General features: G+C 35.7%; 1 protein-coding gene across 4 annotated transcripts in view; it reads left to right on the forward strand.

Annotated features, from left to right (window-relative positions):
• The window catches only part of MAP2K5 (mitogen-activated protein kinase kinase 5), a 281,458-nt gene that overhangs the window by 85,152 nt on the left and 173,953 nt on the right, over window positions 1-22,353 (forward strand). For all 4 annotated transcript variants that reach the window (XM_003784455.3, XM_023509981.1, XM_023509980.1 and 1 more), the window contains exons 9-11: window positions 3,456-3,495; window positions 16,947-17,015; window positions 17,110-17,191. In XM_003784455.3, coding sequence (XP_003784503.1) covers window positions 3,456-3,495; window positions 16,947-17,015; window positions 17,110-17,191 — 191 coding nt within the window. The remainder of the gene's footprint in view (window positions 1-3,455; window positions 3,496-16,946; window positions 17,016-17,109; window positions 17,192-22,353) is intronic.

The following is a 22,353-nucleotide window of genomic DNA, read 5'->3' on the forward strand; positions in this document are numbered from 1 at the left end:
TGTGTGAGTTTGCACAAGTTATTTAACCTGGCTTTTGGGTGTTTCTCCTGTAAAAGGGATTAGAATAGACAATTTTCTTTATTTCTTACTAGGTCAATGAATTCTCTGATTCTGTTCTCTTACTAAGATTAAAGGTTGATACCAACTTCTTTGTCCGTGCATCTAGAATCTATTGTTCCAAATGAAAAAAGAAAGTATTGATAGCAAGTAATCTTCTATGCTGGGCTCTTTGTTATTTTAAATATAAAAAAAAATTATACCAGGCCACTAGCTTTTGCCATCTTCAATTGTATATATTGTGTGCTCAATTTTGAAGGCTGGGACTATTCCCAGAAGGCTTTTCCTGATCACAAACTAAACGGAACACTCAAGGACTAAACACTAGAAATATCTCATACACATGCTTCCTCCATGCAGTCACTGGAACAGGTAATTACTGTGGCAACAGCAAACTAATTTGAAGTGTTAACTGTTAATTAAAACATTGCAGAAGTGTATAGTTGTCTTTTGGTGTAACCAGAGCCTCCATTCAAACTTCATTAATCACTTTACAGTTAATGTGTGGAGGAAGGTCAAGACAATTGAGATGCAGTATCTGTTGAAAGTAAACAAGTTCCTTTTCTCCAGGTAGCATACCATTTGCAGAGTTAAGGGACACACTCAACTCATGCCTGGTGATGCCTTTGTCATCTGCTTCTCCTTGATGATTAAATGTTAAACTGGTGCTGTCATTGCCCTGTAAACCAAACCACGTAGACTTTTCATTGCTCGAAATCGAACCCAAACTTCCATGGATGAATTGGCGTGCATCATAATTAAATTATCAAGCCTCCCCTTTTAATTCCACTTAGAAATAAGAGACCTTTCTTTTGGAAAAGAGATCGGCTTTCTTGACAAGCTAATTAAGTTGCCAAACTGTCCAGTATGGAATGTATGTTAGATTATCTGCTAATCATTTTCTTATCGCTGTTGTTGCTCTCAAAAGTCCAGGTGTTGCTTGTTCAAAGTAATAACACTGATCGTTTTGTAATTTTTGAATTCTCATATATGGATTCAACTATTTGTCTGACTATTTAAGTCCTTGGTTAGTGATTCTAATATACAATATTTTAAAAAGTTGAAATTGGAAAAGAAATCTGTGATATGGAAGAGGGAAAATAACATATTATTAATAAATCTTATATATTTTATTACCTGTACTTACATGTAATATAGTTACTAAATTCCTTCAAATCACATTTCAGATTAGCTTAGGACAACTTCTGTGATAGGCACTAACAAAAATCAGTGTATTACATGAGTTGGGATTTATCTTGAATCAGATGACCTTTAGTTTAGATGTTCATTGTAAAAGGGTGATGTTGGGCGGTGCCTGTGGCTCAGTGAGTAAATGGGGTAAGGAAGATGTGATGCCGGCCCCATATACCGAGGGTGGTGGGTTCAAACCCGGCCCCGGCCAAACTGCAACAAGAAAATAGCTGGGCATTGTGGTGGGTGCCTATAGTCCCAGCTACTCGGGAGCCTGAGGCAAGAGAATCGCCTAAGCCCAGGAGATGAAGATTGCTGTGAGCTGTGATGCCACGGCAGTCTGCCGAGGGCGATAGAGTGAGACTCTGTCTCTAAAAAAGAAAGGGTGATGTTAAAATAGACAATAGAGTAAGTGATAATATGTTCTAAAACCTGTGTAAATGTGAGGGTTCCACTATTAAAATGTGTATTACTTTATATCAAGTATAAAGTTTTAATTGGTTAAACTTTTATAAGTAATAGATATACTAGGGAGGTTGTTATTTAGGCAGAGTCTTTAGATACTTTCCTGGGGCAAAGAATTCCTTGGCAAAGTGAACAATTGTCACCTAAGTTTTATAATTTTGCCTTTAAATGAGATAATGCATCAATTAATGTAATAGCTGTGTTTTTATACCTTCCATGTTTGGGCTGACCTGTCTATTCAAGTAGTAAAAGCAGAATGAATAGATTCTTACACCACCCATATATTTGGATAAATATGCACATACATTGTATGTATGTGTTTTCCTAGTCTTGCCTGAATTTATAACATTTTATGTGGAAATATTACAAATACCTATAGACTCTTAAGAAATAGATCATTTTAATAATATAAGTCAATCACTTTCAAAATGTTTTCCAGTGATTGTTCAACTCTGTAAATGTACGGAGTTGTACAAAATTATTGTATTATACCCTTAAAACAAGTAAAGTTTTGTCATATGTAAATTATGTCCCAATAAAGTTGTTAAAGTTTGTCAAAGCAAATAAGCAAATGTGCATATTTCTACAGAAACAGTAGAAAATGATGTTTCTATTTTGGCAATAGTGGAATATATAAATTTTATTTGGTTTAAGAAGTGATCAGTTTGGGGGCCTATTAAATAAATATATTTTGCAGCTGGGGAGGTGAGGATGAGGTGATTCCTGAGACACTAATTTCTTGTATCTCCCCACATCTTCCTTATCTCATTTACATCTTACCAGTAGCCAGTGAGAAGAAGAGTAGTCTGATCTTGGCTAATGTTTGAATTCCTCTGCAGAACAAGATTTTAGTTCTTCCAAAATACTTTGTTTCAGTGTATTTTCATGGGCTTGCAGTAACAATGCTTGTTTATGTCATGTGGTTGGTTTTGAGGTTTTCATAAGAGGTGGATGATTTCTAGATGATGTTCAGAATATCCAATCCCTGCAGTGTATATATAAAAGCCACATTTCATTTAAACGTGAAAGGTCTTAATGAAAAGTAATAGTATTTTCTTTCTGTAAACCTGTTCTCATACTTCTATGTAAATGAATGCATTTATATTTCTTGATTCTTACAAGTTGTAGTTATTTCAGTATATCTGATACTTTGATCTTGCCTCTCTTTTTTAGGAAAAGTTGAACCACATGCTTGAGCCTTTTAACTCAGATTTTTCATATGAAATTTTTATAAGCCTTAGCTAATTCTGTGTGTTTTAAGATTATATTGGTGAAACGTAGCAATACATTTTATCTGTGTATGTAATTGAAAGGAACACAAGTAAAACCTATTTTATATGGCTCTGTACAGTGTTTAGCAGGGACTACAGAGGGCCCCCCCTACAATGGCAGTCATAAGGGATCTGGAGCCAGAAGACCTGTGTTTGAAATCTCATTCTACTACTACTCATGCTGTGCCATTGGGCAAACTGCTCAACTTCTCTGTGCTTCAGAGTCCTCCTGTAAAAAAAGGAGAATATTAATGTCTTATCATTACCTCAGAGGTATTTTAAGATATTATATAATGAATCCTTTTGCAAATCATTAAGCTCCATAGAAATATAAGTAACAAGTATTACGAGTGTTCTTCAAAACTATCATGTATCCCACTGCTGCAGAAATGTTTAGGTTATGTTTTTGTCCTTAACCATTTTGTAGATTGTTTAGTGATCCCAAGTGATTTTATTTTTCTCTTCCCATAGAGCCCATCATGTCCCGAGTGGGAAAATATTAGCTGTAAAGGTAAGCACTGGGTATATTTTATGTAATTCTTGATGCTCACCACGTTTCTTTCCTTGGTTAGCTTGAGTCACAGGTCTCATCAAAGAGGAGATGAAATGCTTGCCGGGGTGCTCAGCCTGTGCCTGGGGGCTACATGTGGATTAGTTGAGGACTGTTTTGCTTATCTGTGGTGTTGGATATCGTGAAAAGTATGCGCGGACTTTTTCTTTTGCTTATTGTCTTGTGTTAGTGTATTTAATGTATGGTCTAAGACAGCTGTTACTCTTCTAATGGGTGGCAGAAAAAAGGCTGGACACCCTTAGAAGGTTTGGGTGGTAGGTAGGTGAAGCTATGGCTCTGTAGTGACATTCAGATATCTGAAAATATTTTAAGAATGCCTTGAAATGGTCATTTGTAAGCTCCTGGCATTGTAATTCTTCTCACTAAGAAGAGAGTGCTTCTTTCTATGTACCCTGCTAAGTGGCATCACTGACTACCTGGTCATGCAGCTCAAAACCTTTGTAGTCATGCGTTTCTTTCCCCCCTGTACATTCCATATCCTGTGAATTGCCATATCTTGTTGGAAATTTTCCCTGAAATGTATCAGTTTGTCTCTTTCTATTCTCATCCCCATTGCTGTGGCCTTGGGTCACACTCACATTACCCACAGCTGGACTTTTGAAATAACTTCCTCACTGTGCTTTCAATCTTCTTTTTCCCCATGTGCCTTTTGAGAAGTAGAATCATATCTGACCATGTAACTGTCTTGCCCACACTCATCCTCAGTTATGTCCAACATAAAGCCTAAGATGTCTGCCTCGCCCCTGACTCCTTAAGGTGTCTTGAACTACGTGAGCGGCACACCTGCCAGTAGAGTCATGCTGCATGTAACTCAGGATGTTCTAGACCAGCGGGTTCTCAACCTGTGGGTCGTGACCCCCAGGAACTGTATTAAAGGGCTGCAGCATTAGGAAGGTTGAGAACCACTGTTCTAGATAGTTGCCTAAGGTGTTCCTCATTTGCTCCAGTCCTGTTCATAATCATTCCTCATCTCTGCCAAGCTGCATGATCCCAGTCCTGCTATGCCTGTTTGGATTTAATCTCTGCCACTGGCTGCTGGTGCTTGATCTTCCCATCATCTTTAATCTCAGATTTCCCTCATGGGCTTTGTTTGAATTGACTGCATCCTTCACTGCCTCCAGTCCTAACCCCACAGAACTTTGTTTCTAATACTGCTGAGCTATTAGCTAACAGAGTAGTCGGGCCTGCTCTGCTCCCTCCTAACTGAGGCCCCTAAACCCACAAATTTGTCAGTCCCTCCACATTTCGGCCCCCACCTACCATTACAGGCTTGGCCTCTGCTTTACCAGACTGTTAGGACCCATCTTCAGTCTCTGGGACTGCCAAAGAAGCTCAGGGCTAAACATCATCAGTCTCTGGGACTTTAGTAATGAAAGCTTTTATTTTTTGAGTGACTACTATAAACCAGATATTACACTAGATGTTATATAACTATTACTTTTATTCCTTAAAACTACAAAGTAACCCTATCTGTTTTAGATTTTAGGAAACTGAGACTTAGCTAAATTATCCAATTTTACACCATTGTAAAAGGCAGAGCCAGGATTTAAAATGAAGTCGATATAACTCCAAAGCCTTTATACTGCTATTTCTAAACTCCCTGATTTCTATCTATCTTTTCAAGGTTCACCTCCAACATGCCTTCTTAGCTATTCACAGTGATAAATTTTTCTTTCAATGGTATATATTTCTGCATCTTTTTCTTATCTAGGAAACAGAATAACAGCAATTATAATCAGTTATACCTTTTAGAAAGGTAAAATCAAACTAAGGCCTAGATCTTCTGAATGCTAGTCAGTCTAGAGTTCTTCCATATCATACCTAGTACAGCACCTAGAATGTGTTATGTGGCATTATCAAGTCTAGTTTTAATAACTTAAATGGCTTGTGGTGAGGACGTACAACAGAGCTCCTTTGGGGATGTTTTCTTTGATACTCCAACCAAACTAGCTCTTCAGAATTGTAGAACTGGAAGAGACCTTAGAGGTCATCTGTTGCAACCCTTACATTTTATAGAGGAAGAAACTGAGGCCCCAATGGTTTGCAAGGTAGACACTGTAGAGGCAAGATTCTATCCCAGTCTTTCTCTTACCTTACCAGGTACAGTTGTGTTATATAGCAGCTCTTTTGTACTTCTTGGGGCTTGCAGAATGTAGCTCTGTTGTACCACCTTGGTGCTCACCAAATGCAGCTCTGTCGTACTACTTAGTACACCAAGTGCAGCCCTTCTGCACTACCTTGGCGGCATTGCGTTATCTTTTCTATGCTTCGTGAACTCCCTTTGCGCTAAGAGAATACCTCCACCAGCTTGAGCACTATTTTCCTACCTGTTGAGTCAGATAGGAAATGTCAAAAATCTTAGATTGCTGCTGGTGATATATATATTTTAAGATAGTCAACTGTAGGTTATTTGTGACAGGAGAACACTGATATGTGTATCATCCAAAACCCTAGCATTATTTGGCCTTACAAGTATTTTATTAATTATTCACAATTTCACATATTTCAAATTATGTTTACTGTAAGCTAATATTCTTGTGCTTGAGTACCTAGCTGGGTATGGCAGGGAGCCAACAGCTCTTTCTACACGGGATTAAAGGCAATTAGGAAAAAGGTACATTAACAAAATGGCTGTTAAAGTAGACTTTTGGTTAATGAAAACAGTTGGGGTTTACAAGTAATAGTGTTCACTAGACCTGACTTTAAACCGGTCTTTAGAGCAAGGACTGTCTTGTATCCTTAGATTCTATAAAATCACATACTAGATACTTAAGCTGAGGTAAACGATTTGAGAGTAGGTGTGATTATTGTGATTAAACTTTTTGTTTAGCCCTAAACTTGTTTGGCAGCCCAGACAAAAACCTTGTAGCTTACATAATAGTCATAACCTAAGAAAAAGAAACATGTTGTTTCTTCAAATAGGCAGAATTTTTCATTAATTGTTAGAAGCGTGTCATTTAGTTTCCATATATTTGGGGATTTCTGAGATGTCTCTCTATTAATGATTTCTAATTTAATTCTTATTATGGTCAAACATACTTTGTATAGTTACAAGTATTTTAAATTTATTGAGACTTATTTTATATTCCAAAATATGCTCTAACTTGGTAAATGTTCCTTGAACACATAGAATGTACACATCTTTGTATGGGGTGTTGTAGAAATGTCAGTTAGATCAAGTTGGCTGATAGTATTGTTCAGATCATTTGTATTGTTCAGATCATTTGTATTGTTCAGATCATTTGTATCTTATCTACTTTCTCTGTCAATTAGTGAAAAAGGGGTGTGAAAATCTCCAACAATTGTGGGCATTTTTTTACTTCAGGATTTTTTGAGATGTATCCTCTAAGCACATTTAGAATTATTATGTCATTTTGAAGAATTGGCCCTTTTATCATTATAAAGTGACCTACCCTGTTTATCAGTAGTAATATTCCTCATTCTGAAATTTATACTGTCTGACATTAATATTGCTTTATTTTGACTAGTGTTACCATAACATAGCCTTTTACTAACCTGTGGTGTCTTTATATTTAAAATGGATTTCTCATAGGCAGCGTATAGTTGAGTCTTGCATTTTAATCTAATCTGATGATGTTTGCTTTTTAATTAGGATGTTGAGCCATTTGCATTTCAGCAGATTACTGATATAGTTGAATTCAAATCTGTCATTTTGCTGTTTATTTTCTATTTGTTCTGCCTGTTTGTTATATCCATTTTTCAATGGCTGCTTTAGAGTTTATGGTATATATTTTTAACTTGTCGTAGTCTCCTTATGTAAATAATATTGTACTATTTTATAGTCTAAGAACCTAACAACAGTATATTTTCACATCCCTCATCTCAGACTTTGTGCTATTATCATAGATTTTACATCCTCATGTTATAAACCCCAAAATATGTTACTATTTTTGCTTTAGTTATTTATCTTTAAAAGACATTTAAGTGGTAAGAAAAGTTGTATTTTGACTATGCGCCTGTAGCTCAGTGGCTAAGGTACCAGTCACATGCACCAGGCTGGCGGGTTTGAACCTGGCCTGGGCTTGCCAAACAACAATGACAACTACAACAACAACAAAAATAGCCAGGTGTGTAGTAGGCACCTATAGTCCCAGATACTTGGGAGGCTGAGGCAAGAGAATCCCTTGAGCCCAAGAGTTTGAGGTTGCTGTGAACTGTGACACCACAGCACTCTACTGAGGGTGACATAGTGAGACTGTCTTGGGGGGGGGGGGAGAAAAGTTGTATTTTATACGTGTCCATGTATTTACTAATTCAGTACTCTTCATTTGTTTGTGTAATACAGATTTTCATCTGGTATAATTATATTTCTGTCTGAAGAACTTCCTTTCTTTTATATTCGTCATAGTGCAGGTTGCTTGGTAATGAATTCTCACAGCTTTTGTGAGTCTGTAAAAGTGTACATTTCACTTTCATTTTCGGAAGATGTTTTTATTTTTGCTGGATATAGAATTCTAAGATAACCACCCTTTCTGTTAGTATTTTAAAGGTTTTGTTTCATTGTCTTCTGACTTGCATTCTTTCCAATGAAAAGTGAAATGCCTTTTTTAAACTTTGTTACTCTCTATATCAGAAGTAGCTTCTCCTCTGGTTACTTTCAAAATTGTTTTTGGGACTTCAGCTGCATATATTTTAGATCATTTGAGGTAGTCCCACAGTACAGTGATGCTCTATTGTTTGTTTTAGTCTTTTTTCCTGTGTTTCATTTTGGATAGTTTCTATTACTGTGTCCTCAAATTCACGGATCTTTTCTTCTGTATCTTCTAATTCATTACCCCTGTCCAGTGTATTTCAGACACTGTCCTTTTTACCCCAAGAAGTTTGGATAGCTTTTAAAATATCTTTTCTGTTTATACTTATTGTGGTTAGTTTTTCCTGTACCTCCTTGAATGTATAGAATGTTGTTTGGACACCTGAAGTAATGGCTTTATCTACTGATTCTGTCATACATGCCATTTCTGGGTCAGTTTGACTAATTCCTTCTTCTTCTTACTTTTGGTTTCACTTTTTGCTTTTTTCATACCTTATAATTTTATATTGGATGTCAGTCATGTGGTATAGGTGCTAGATATTTTTGCATTCCTATAAATATTCTTGAGCTTTATTCTGAAATGCTATGGAGTGACTTTGAAATAATTTGAACCCTTTAAGACTTGCTTTTAAGCTTTATTAGACAGGACCAGCTCAGTGGTTAGTCTAGAAAAGAGGTGGGGAAACCTGTTACCTCCTAGGTCCTTAAGTATATAGCCTTTTGACTGAAACCACGTTTTACAGAACAAATCCTTTTATTCTTATTAATATATTTTTGTTTGTCATATTTATTTATTTTGACAGGGTCTCACTTTGTCACCCTGGGTACAGTGCCTTGGTGTCATAGCTCCCAGCTTGAACTGCTAGGCTTAAGCGATCCTCTTGCCTCAGTTTTTTGATCTTTAGTAGAGATAAGGTGTCACTCTTGCTCAGGTTGGTCTTGAACTCCTGAGCTAAAGCAAAACATTGATCTCAGCCCTTTAGAGAGCCAGGATTATGTGTGTGTGAGCCACTGTGCCCAGCCTTATATTTTCTTTTTTAAATGAATATATTTAAAATACCAAAGAATATAATAAGTTTTAATAAAATAATCCTCCTAGATTGACTGGCACAATTAGTAAGCCATAAGGGCTCAATTGTTGGGTGCTGTGCTGACGATTTAGTTCTAACTTCTGCTCCCCACTGGCACCAGTACTGCATGAGGCTGATTGGTGAGAGTTTATGGAGGTTGAGTAGACCATTCTATTACCAGCTTTTGACAGCCATGCACTGTGTTTCTGTTTGAAGTGGATTTGTGAATAGTTGTACAGTTTAACAGTATTTTTTAATTCTGGCTGCTTAACAGCCCGTCATGTCAAAGAAGACCAAGAAAATGATAAAGGAAGAGAACGGACTTTTTAAATGAGGATTAGAATTGTAATTATCTTCTTTCTGCTAAAGATAAGATGATTTACTTGCTTTGTGATGCTGCATTATCAACATTGAAGGAATTCAGTGCTCATCAGCATTATAACATTCATAAGGGCCACAAATATTTTAAATTAGAGATAGAGGCAGGGAAGGTTTTATTACAGAAATTAAAAGATAGAAAGTAAAAGCAAAGACAAGTTTTCAGGCAGCAGTAAGACCTGGACATGGTGCCTTTGAAGCAACTCATAAAGTTTCATTGTAAAGTGCATTGACTATTGCAGGAAAAGGTGTTAACCAAAATTTTATCTCTATGAGAACAGGTAGTTAAATTTTATGAAGAACAGAATTAGCAGTATTAATTATTGAAAGAAGATTTCTATAGGAATGTAGCATTTCTGTGTGATACCATATCAAATCAAAATGACTCGAATATTTCTTTGCAAGGTAAAGCTAAGTCTGTAAGTCTATATATGATTCCTGGCAAAAAAAAAAAAAAAATCCATTTCAAAAAAAGCTGTCTTTCAATACACTTTTTCAAAAGGAAATTCCTTTTGAAAGCTCCTCCAAATGAACATTTTCATCCATTAGCAAAGGTTATTGATCAGGAGGATGTATGCGAATCCTTTGATGAATGCATAGCTATTATAGACCTTAATTGGAGGATACAATGAAAAGTTCCCTGACTTTGAGAATCATGACATCACACTCAAATTAGCATTTCATCTTCACCTACCTGTAGTTGGTATCACCAAGGCACCTAAAGAACTTATAGATGGAATTGATTGAGCTCTTAGTAGATGACGTTTTAAAGTCATTGTTGGATACTAAGAAAGATCCAATTGATATATGAAAAAATGCAGACTATCCACACCTTTGGCAAAGGTGCCTCCAAAGTGCTTTCTTGCTTTTCAACCACTTACTGCTACAAATCTGTATTCTCTTACCTAACCCAAATCAAGGCACCCTTAAGGTCTCAGATGACTGATACCCATTTAGGGGATCAACCGAAACTATGGACCTTCATTGTGTAACCAAATATTCAAATGCTTTCCAATAAAGAGCAGACAGGGAAATGAGTATAATTGTGATGTGTTACTTAGTTCAATGTAAGCATTTCACATTTTATATTGAAGCAGTACCCTGAACCCCATAAATGCATCAATGTACAAAGTTATGACTTAATAAAAAACAATTAAAAAAAAAGCAGACAGGGCTCAGCACCCGTAGCACAGTGGTTATGGCACCAGCCACATGCACTGAGGCTGGCGGGTTCAAGCCCGGCCCAGGGCCTGTTAAACAACAATGCCAGCTGCAACAAGAAAATGGCTGGGCATTGTGGCAGGCACCTGTGGTCCCAGCTATTTGGGAGACTGAGCAAGAGAATCGCTTAAGCCCAAGAATTTGAGGTTGCTGTGAGCTGTGATGCTACAGTACTCTACTGAGGGCAACATAGTGAGACTCTGTCTCAAAGGAAAAAAAAGCAGACAGAACAAAGTCAATACAAGGTTGGTTAACTTTAAAATTAACAAATAGTTTCATTTTTGAAATTAAGTACATAGTAGTAAGATTTTTATAAAATATATATATTTTAAGTATATCTAATTGAAGTTTCTTAAATGTGGCCTTATTTGATTACAGCTCAATTTTTTGTCTGTTTTGAGACAGAGTCTCACTCTGTCACCCTGAGTAGAGTGCCATGGTATCATAACTTACAGCAATCTCAAACTCTTGGGCTCAAGAAATCCTCTTGGGTCAGCCTCCCAAGTAGCTGGGAATATCAGTATCTCCCAAAATGCCAGGCTAGTTTTTCTATTTTTAGTATAGATGGGGATCTCACTCTTTCTCAGGCTGGTCTCAAACTCCTGAGCTCAGGTAATCCACCTGCCTAGGCCTCCCAGAGCGCTAGGATTATAGGTGTGAGCCATTGAGCCCACCTGATTACAACTGAATTAATTCAACCTTCCAACATGAAAAGGTTCCCCACCTCTGAATTAGGATTACGTTTCCTCATGCAACTAAGACAGTACTCTTCCCAATATGCTACCAGGGTACCTTGGGAATTAAGAGATTTTCCACCCTGCCTGTTGGAAACACATATTCTTCCTGCCCAGTGTTGGTCTGGAGATTATTTCCTCTGGTCCTTTCTGGTGTTTTTGTTTCCAGCCTCAGGTAATTTCCTAACATCTGTTGCTAATTATTATTCAGGTGAAGACTACAGGGCCTCCTCTGCAGATCTCTGGAGCTCTCCCTCAGGCCCCTTCTCAGCTGTCTACCCTCTGGTCCTGTAGTTGCCCTGGTCTTTCAGACTCCCAGTTCTGTCTTAGGGAGATGACTGGTTTCACTTTCTACATTGGAGCATAGAAACTCTCTCCATAGGACTCAGCTCATTTGTTTTTTACCCCTCAGGATCACTGTCTTGTTCTGGCTAATGTCCGCTGCCAAGAAGCCTGTTGATTTCTCTCTCTCTGTATCTCTTCCTTTCTTGTCACCACCCTAATCCAGATGTTTGTTTTGACTCTTTCAGACGTGTTGACTAGCTTGTGAACTATTCTGTCAATAAACAGAACTATTTATTGATGATTTATACTGTGCTAAGCACTTTATATACATTTTCCTTAATACAACAAGCTTTTGTTACTATTATTGATCCCCATTTTACAGATGCAGAAGCAGCAGAGGTACTGAGAAGTTAAATCACTTGCCTAAGGTCTCACAATTAATAAGTAGTGGAACCTGGATTTGGAACCAGGCAGTCTTGTCCCATGCCATTGCTGCTCACCATTCTCAGATTCAGCTTGCCAAAGCTTAATTCTGGTCATATCTCCCCTTCTTCAGGAGTCTTCAGAGGCTTCATGTCTCTTTCCAAATAAACTAAAAACTTTGAAAGGTAGAACTCAAGATTCTCCATAATATGTCATCAGTCTGCTTTTATAATGCCATCTTATGTTGTATTTAAGTTGAACTTGTTGCCTTTTCTGTACCCAAGTACTTTCTCTCTTCCTCTTTGAGTCATGTATTCCTCTCTAATTAGGGTGCTTTCGCCTGTATTTCCAGCTATCAAAATCTTTAACAGCTAACAAAATCATTAATCCTTCCTTCAAGGATCAGTTCACAAGCCTGCTCCTCCATTCCACTTTTCTGGATAAGCCCTGTCACATACGGTGTATCTCTCACTCACTCATTTTCTTCTTTGAACCTTTCTAGAATTCTCCATATGTGTCTCCTAAGGGTGTTATTGTATATTGTATTTTGTTATTAGTATACATACGTGTACCTTTCCCCTATTGTATTGAAATTTCTTTGTGGGGAATAGACCTAATTTATCTTCTTGCCTTACTGATTCCTGCATAATCTTCCATATAAGGCCTAGTACAGAGAACTACACATAATGAGCAAGAGTTAAGTACATAATTTGTTGAATGAATGAATTTTTGTTCTTTTGTATGTTCTTTAGTTCATTCATCTTTTGAAGTAACATCTTGAAAGCAGGTTCAGCTCGCATACAAAATATCCTATAGTGTTCTTTGTATGGATCATTGCTCTCACCCAGAATATTTCTTAGCTTTTTTTATATTAAAGGGTGAAATGGAAGGTTAAGAGTTAGAAGTGTATTTGATCTTTCCTGACCCTGTCCTGACTTTTGTGTGACTTCAAGCATGTCACTTGAACCTCTCAGTGACCTCAGCTGTGAAATGGGGTTGCCTGGTGTCACAGAGGGATTGTGAAGAGCAGCAAATCACAGTCCTTGCCTAAACAGAATCACCTGCAGGGTTCTGGCCGCCTGTATAGAATGATGAGGGAAATTTAATTTCCCAAGTCAGGTGGTCTGTTGGACTCACACTTTGAGTGTCTGTAGGAACAATTAGATGAGAGTCCTTGAAAATCTGTTAGTTTTCTCTTCTGATTTTCTTATGCTTATTTTAAATGTTATTTATTAGGCAAAAAAGCATATTACTATGTTTCCCTTTTTAGACTTCAGAAGTGGGAAGGTATTATGTCAGATATTTTAAAAAGAAGTTGATCTTGGAGAAGAATAAAATTACCTTGAATTTTTATTTTATACCATTGCATTTAGAAAATCTCTGCCTCATAGAGCATTTTGAAAATGATGCTAATCACATTTTAAAGATAACTGTTTGAATATGACTGTATGTAACTCATGAAATGTATTTCCACCTAACTTTTTGTTTTTTGGTGTAGGTAGGCAAGACGATTGCAAATAAGTAGAGCATAAAACAAATAAAAATTCGGTTAGCCATCTTGCAAACAAAACCTTTTTGTATTATACCATTAATGTATTCTATAAAATCTTTCAAGTAGTAATGCTTGGAGGATTTAATAGATTTCCCAGTCTTGTTTGTTTTCTAATTGGTAAAAATCCATTTAATAGGAAATTTCTAAACATTGTATAGAGCATGTGCTGATTATCATTCTTTGACTGCTCTGGGTTTCTGTTGCTTTTAAACTAGCATTTAAATGGACCATTTGATTAATCATTTGTATACTGACTGTAATCCTCCCAAATTTCCTTTCTGAGTTGTACATACTGTAGAAGACAATTATGTCGCCACAGATTAAATAAGTGAATTAAAACAGAATAGCGGCTTAATTTGACCTGTGATTTTGCTCTCCTTCCCTTTAGTGGAGCGTGTGCCACTCCAGCAAATAAATGAAGTCATCCATGACAGCTTGTGATGAATTGCCGTATTTATACTGTATATTTTAATAGCCTCACACTAATTTAAATTGAGCACAGAGTAAATTATAATTCAGTCACTTGACTGCTTATATTTAACTTGACAACTCATCCTTATTTGTCCTGGAGGTGTAGTGGAGAGCATTGGAAATGTACTCAGGTATTTCAGTTTCTCGCTTAACCCTTTCCCCATGAAATGCTTCATATTCAAATTCCCTCCAGTTTGAAACCTTTAGCACTTCCTAAGGAGAAAGAAAATAACGAAGACTCAGAGAGTCCACACTTTTCCTTGTACTTCAAAAAGAAAATTAGTATTTGCCCTGCTTTTTGCCATTACCTTCAAATAAGGAATTGGACTTGTTTATTTTTAGCCATTTTAAAGCTCACTCACAATAAGGCCCAGGGGAAGCGGAATTAACCTTCCACCCAGAGTGCCAAGTCTCCCAGAAAATAGAGAGCATTTGAGTAGAGGTATTTTTAAGGTGGTTACTTCCTCCTCAAGTTCCCAGAAACTGCTTTATTCCCTTTTCCAGCATTATGTAATCTCTACTATCCTTGACTGTAGCATACTAACAGTGATTGCTAGTTAGAGTGCAGTACGTTAGCCCCACAAATAGAGTATTCCGTGCTACATTTTAGGGCAGCACGGCATTTCTTTTTAATTTTGGTATTTATGTCTTTGGTTTTAAATCCAGTAGTTAGAAATCAAACAATCCCTTTCTTACATCTAGAAACAGCTTCTTATGTAGAGGATTCCAATTGTAAGGAGCACTTTAATTAAATCTTATTTCACTTACTTGGCACACTGTGACAAGTTGAGCTAGATTGTGGAAGCATTCCTTGAATGTCATGCTAGAGTTTTAACTTCATGGGAACCCAATGCAAGTTCTTGATCAAGGGAATGATATGTTCACAACCAGTAGTTTGGGTTAATTCCAAGGTGTTGGCTAGCCATATGGAATCATGTTATTTCTAGGTTGGTGGCCTGGAGATGAAATATATCTTAGTGATTATCTATATTAGCTCTGAGTAAGTGGCATGTTTGAAACCTTAAATAAGTAACCTTACTCTGAGTTAAAAATCACTTGGGAACTTTTTAAAAATATAAATACGTGGGCTTAACCTCAGAGGTTCTGATTCCATTGTTCTGGGGTATAACCTGTGCATCTGGATTTTTTTTAAGTGCCCCAGGTATTATAATATGAGACCAGGTTGAGGATCTCTGCTTTAAAGTCAATGATAACTTCATTCAACTTCATTTATTTTAGCAGAGTTTTTTGGGGTGAAAGATTCCCTATACTTGACATAGTGGTGTGAATAGCTATAATATTAATGTTTTTGGCTTAGGGTCAAACCAACTGCAAATGAATTTTGTTGCTAAGTTTTATACAGGAACAAAAACATAACTGATTATTGTTGGCAAATGACTATTGACCAGGAAAAGTGTTTAAATGTCTCTTGGCAGTTTTGTATTAAACGTACAGTCTAGTTTAGTGAGAGCTTTTATAAATAACTGTAAAGCAAACTCTTGATAGAAACAGGCTATACCTTTATTTCACCCTCCCCACCCCTAAGTAGGTGTTATTACTGTAAAATGTATATTTTAGAATTGACCTTTTATTTCCTTGCTCTCTCTGCAGTTTGCAGTTCATAATTTGTTTTTTTCTCCTGTATGATTCTGCAGTTGTAATACAAAATGTAATTCAATGCTGAATGGTGCATAACTATTCAACTATCATAGTAATCCTGAATGTTGAGTTTTTATCTAGAAAGTCTATGGAGTCAGAAACTCTGCCACAGATCTTAAAATTGACTTCTGTTTTATTCTCATCACTGTCTTCTTAAAGTAAAAAATTTCTTTTGAGTAGGTTTCACTAAAATGCTTGGCAAAATCTGAATGGTATGGTCTTTTTAAAAATAAGTGGCTGAAATAAGCTAGAATTTATTGTTCTGGATAAATTTAATATTTTATATTTCTGTGTTACAAATCTGACTCAGTGTTGATATTTTAAGGAAAACCATAAAGCAGCAGGAAGTACTGGAAAGCACATGAGGCAGACAGGCTCTGAAAGAAGAGAGTTCAGAGGAAATGAGATTCTGTCCAACATTCTGTAATAGTATCAGGAAAAAGAACGTGACCCTACTGGAAGAAAATGAAAAGTTGGATATATTTTTAGAGCTCCTTATTACTCTTTAACTAAAAACCCCATTTTAAACGTCATTTTTACTCATCATCCTAGGTTTATCACCCAGTGTCCGAATCACAGGGCAGTTCTTTTTTAATGGGTTTTGAGAGTCATTCTTATCTTTCTCTTTTGAAAATAACCAGTGTGGCCAAAATAGGATGCATAAATTAAGAGTGTTATAACTTAACTGACTTTTAAAGCCATTAATGCTGACCTTTGAGACCTGGCTTTTTCTTTGGTCCCATCAATCACTTTTGTAACGCCTCCCCCAATACAAAAGGTTAGACAGATGTGGATACAGTTTGTATTACTGTGGATTGTAGTGGTGGGAAGGGGGAAGGGGAGATGAATGAATAAAGGAACTACCATATATTTTAGTTGTTGTATTTCATAGTGATTTTAGCTATATTTAATTTGAAGGTGCACATCTTTTTGTCAGGAAATGGAAGCAAAATAACAAGAAAACAAATAAAATTTTAAAATTATATTAAAAATAAAACAAATGTGCAGGTGAAAATGTTTGAATGTTAATATCTTTCTATATTTAGGTCATACTATTAGATATTACACTGGAACTTCAGAAGCAAATCATGTCTGAATTGGAAATTCTTTACAAGGTAAATTTTTTTTTTGGTTGTTTTTACTGGTAAAACATGCCTATGGTAATTGGCTTACAGATTTATAATAACTTTTGTCTTATTTTTGTTACAGTGTGATTCATCATATATCATAGGATTTTATGGGGCGTTTTTTGTAGAAAACAGAATTTCAATATGTACAGAATTCATGGATGGTGAGTTTTCCCTTTTACAATACTTTAAAAATGATTCTTTTGAATATAGAATGCTTTAAAACTTGGTTTTGGTCAAATAGAATTAAAAATAATTAAAATATGCTAATAATTACCTCCTTTCTAGTCTAAAATTATCTTAGTGTTAGGGGTTCCTGGTGCTAATTATTTATAGCTGAGCTATAATTTTAAGAATGTAACTTCATTTACTTTTATTGAAAATTTAAATAGAACAGATTAAATGCTAGTCTAATCGGTGATTTGATATTTGATTCTTCTATGCAATCTGTCTTTACTTGTAAAAACAGATGTTCTGTTCTTTTAATGTTCCAATAGCCAAAACAGATTTTCTTTTAAAGAAATCTATTAACCCAGTGTCCTGTGTCTTTCAGAAAGAAATCAGTTCTTAATTGCAAGATAAGAAATTGTTTTTCAACACAGCTGTTTAGCCAAGATGTGTTTAGTTTTCTTTGGACTTTAGCCCTTTCCTTTCCTTTCCTGTATTTTTTATTCATTTCTATTTTGGTAGCTCTTTCTTGATCTAAATATTATGGTAGAATTTATATCTGGGTATCTTATGTAATGATGACATCATTGTTATATCCATTTTAAATATAAGCAGTCTTTAAATTTTACATATTCAGTTTTTTAATATCTAGTTCATTAAAATGAAACTTTTAAAAGTATATGTAAGTTTCTTGTGGGGAGTCTCAGTATATTACCAAAGCAATTAGTTCATGCCCAGCAAGGCTTTTTAATGATCCAATGTTGATACTTTGATACTATAAGATATATAATGAGTGCTTAGTTATTGTAAATGTCAAGAATTAAAAATCTTACAACCGATGGTTAGTATAACAGTTGTGGAGACTGACAGGGTAAGTGACATCATAGAGGCATATGTTATAACTGTCATCATTTTTTTCTTTGAAGTCTTTAATTTTTCAGTTATATTAAAGTATTTTTATTGAAATACAATTCAAGTATCATAAAAGCCAACCTTTTAAAGTGTATAATTCAGTGGTTTTTAACGTATTCACAAGGTTATGCAGCCATCACTACTAATTCCAAAACATTTATTACTACCCCTAGAAAGAAACCCTTTCCCCATTTGGACTCACTCTCTTTCTCCATTTGGACTCACCCACTTCCTTCTTTCCTCTATTCCTATACCTCTGTTCCTTCTGTCTCCATGGACATTTCATTTAAATGGAGTCCTACGATATGTGACCTTTGCATCTGGCTTCTTTCACTTATTACAATATTTTTAGGGTTCATCCATGATTTAGTATGTATGAGAACTTCATTCCTTTTGTATCACTGAATAAGTTTCATTATTAGCCATGTCACATTTTATTCTTTCATTAGTTGATGGGCATTTGGGATATTTTTATTTTTTGCATAATACTGAATAGTACTACTCTGTACATTTGTGTACAAGTTTTTATTTGGTCATATGTTTTTAATTCTCTTGTATATGTATATGTACCTAGAATTTCTAGGTCATGTGGTAACTTGATGTTTCACTTTCTAAGGGACTGTTCCATTTCATTTTATACCATTTTGCATTAAAATCAGCACTGTATGTGTGTTCCAATTTCTCCATATCTTTGCCAGCACTTGTTATTATGTATCTTTTTATTGTAGCCTGGTGGGTGTGAAATCTCCTGGTGGGTATCTCATTTTGGTTTTGATGTAGATTTCTCTCATCACTACTAATGTTCAACATCTTTTCATGTGCTTATTGGTTATTTATATATCTTCTTTTGAGAAATGCATATTCAGATTCTTTGTCTGTTTTTTACATGGGCTATTGGTACTTTTATTGTTGAATTGCAAGAGTTCTTTACATATTCTAGTACTAGCTCTTATCAGATGGAGAATTTGCAAATATTTTCTCCTAGTCTGTGGGTTGTCTTTTCACTTTTTTTAAAAGATGAGGTCTTACTATGTTGCACAGGCTGATCTTGAACTCCTGGTCTCAAGTGGTCCTCCTGCTTCAGCCTCCTAAGTAGGTGGGACTATAGGTGCACAACACTGTACTCAGCTTGTCTTTTCACTTTCTTTCTTGTTCATGTCCTTTGAAAAACAAAAGTTTTTAGATGTGATGAAATTCAATTTATGTGATTTTTTTTTTTTTTTGGTTGCTTATGCTTTAGGTGTCATATAAAAGAAACTTGTCTAAAAGGTCACAAAATTTTACACCTGTTTTCTTCTAGAGTTTTATAGTTTTAGCTTTGTCCATTTTTTGAATTAAGTTTTCTTATGGTATGAGATATGGGTCCATATTCATTCATTTTGCATGTGGATATCTTTATATCCTAGCACCATTTGTTACAAAGATTATTCTTTCTCCTCTGAATTTTTTTGTTATCTTTGTTGAAAATTAATTGATCATAAAATGTATTTCTGTACTTTTAACTTGGTTCCATCAATCTAATTATCTATCCTTATACTGGTAACACCCTGTATTACTCATACTTGATTACTGTAGATTATTGTAATTTTATTATCAGTTTTGAAATTGAGGAGTGTGAGTCCTCTAACTTTGTTCTTTTTTTGGTTTGTTCTTTGAGACAGAGTCTCACTGTGTCACCCTTGGTGGAGTGCTGTGATGTCACAGCTCACAGCAACCTCACACTCTTGGGCTCAAGCGATTCTCTTGCCTCAGCCTTCTAAGTATCTAGGACTACAGGCACCCACCACTATGCCTGACTATTTTGGGGTTATAGTTGTCATTGTTGTTTGGCAGGCCCAGGCTGGGTTTGAACCTACCAGTTCTGGTGTATGTGGCTGGTGCCCTAGCTGCTGAGCTATAGGCACCGAGTCTAATTTTGTTCTTTTTTAAGATTGTTTTGGCTATTCTGAGTTCCTTGCTTTTCCATTCCAATTTTAGAATCCAAGCTGAAGAATCTTGGATTTTAAAATTAAAATGGAGCTTTTCTCCAAACAATTACAACTGGGATTTTGATTGGGATTGCACTGAATTTGTAAATCAATTTAGGGAGTACTGCTGTCTTAATAGTGTTAAGTCTTCCACTTCATGAAGACAGATATCTTTCAACTTACATAGGTCTTCTTTAATTGTTTTTAATTTTTTAATAATTTTTACTGGACAGATTTTACAATTATTTGTTAAATTTATTTCTAAATTTTTTTCATTTTGGATTGTCCACTACCAACGTATAGAACTATATCAGTCTTTTACCTTGCAACTTTGCTAAATTCATCGGGTTCCTTATATTGTTCTATGCATAAGATGTCATCTGCAAATTAAGGCAGTTTTACTTCTTCCTTTCCAATCTGGATTCCTTTTATCTTTTTTTATTGCTTAATTACTCTGGCTAGAATTTTCAGTTCAATGTCGAATAAAAGTGGTGAGAGCGAGGGTGGTGCCTGTGGCTCAAAGGAGTAGGGTGCCGGCCCCTTATGCTGGAGGTGGCGAGTTCAAACCCAGCCCTGGCCAAAAAAAAAATAAAACTGGTGAAAGCGTACATCACTCTCTTGCTCCTAATATTAGAGGGAATGTTTTGAGTTTTTTCCCGTTAAGTATGATGTTAACTGTGGGTCTAGGGTAGTTGTCCTTCAGCAGGTTGAAGAAATTTCCATCTGTATCTGGTTATTGAGTATTTTACTCATGAAAGGTTATAACATTTTGTTAAATACCTTTTCTGTCTTTACTGAAATTTTGTGATTTTGAACTTTTGGTCTATTAATATGCAATATTAATATTTTTGCATGGTGAACTAGTTACATAATCCTAGAATTACTCCACATGGTCAGGATGTATAATCTTTTTTCTACATTCCTGGATTCGGTTTGTTAGTGTTTTCCTGAGGATTTTTGTATCTGTATTCATGAGGGATATTGGTCTTTAGTTTTCTTGTAATGTCTTTATCTGATTTGGTATTAGGATAATTCCGGGTTTATAGAATGAGTTTGGAAGTGTTGCCTTCTGTGAATGTTAAGTCTTTTTAAAAACAATTTTATGGATGAATAATAGTTGTATATATTTATAGGGTACGTGTGATGTTTTGATACAAGCATACAAGGAATAGTAATCAAATCAGGGCAATTGGGATATTCATCACTTTGAATATTAATCATTTCTTTGTGTTAGGAGCATTTTAGTTCCATTCCTCTATTTATTTTAAAATACACACAAGTTATTGTTAACTGTAGTTGCTCTATTGTGGTACTAAACAGCAGATCTTATTCTTTCTATGTTTTTGTACCCATTAACCAACCCTTCTTTGCCCCCTCATCCATTACCTTACCTAGCCTCTGCTTGCCATCATTCTCTTTCTATCTCCATAATATCAATTTATTATTAGCTCCCACACATGGGAGTTAAAACATGAGATATTTGTCTTTCTGTGCCTAACTTATTTCACTTAACATAATGCACTCTCGTTCCATCCATATTGTCGCAAACAACAGAATTTCATTCTTTTTTAGGGCTGAATAATATTCTATTATGTATACCTCATTTTCTTTATGCATTCAGCCATTGATGGATCCTTAGGTTGATTCTATATCTTGACTATCATAAATAGTGCTGTAGTAATCATGGGAGGGAGTGTAGATAGCTCTTTGATTTACTGATTTCCCTTCTTTTGGATATATACCCAGCAATGGGATTGCTGAATCATATGGTAATTCTATTTCTAGTTTTTTAAGGGACCTCCGTGCTGTTTTCCATAGTTGCTGTACTAATTTACATTCTTACCAACAATGTGTGATCATTTCCCTTTCTCTGCATCCTTACCAGCATCCATTGTTTTTTGCCTTATTGATAAAAGCCATTTTAACTGAGTTAAGATGTATCTCATTGTGGTTTTGATTTGTATTTCCCTGATGATTAGTGATGCTGAGCATTTTTTCAAATACCTAATGTTAATTCTTTAAACATTGGTAGAATTTACCAGTGAAGCCAGCTGATCCTGGAGTGACTTTTTTTTTTTTTTTGGTGATTAATGTTTTTAAAAAATTGTGGTTTAATGCATGTAACAAAAATTTACCATGCTAATCATGTTAAGTATATGGTTCAACGGCACTAAGTACATGAACCTTGTTGTGCAGCCATCACCACCCCCATCCTCAGAACTCTTTCTGCCTACAAATTTCCCTTTACGCACTGCTTTAGCTGAGTCCTAGAAGTTTTG

The sequence above is a fragment of the Otolemur garnettii genome, unplaced genomic scaffold, assembly GCF_000181295.1.
Source record: "Otolemur garnettii isolate 467f Iridium unplaced genomic scaffold, OtoGar3 scaffold00011, whole genome shotgun sequence".
NCBI classification, from domain to species: domain Eukaryota; kingdom Metazoa; phylum Chordata; class Mammalia; order Primates; family Galagidae; genus Otolemur; species Otolemur garnettii.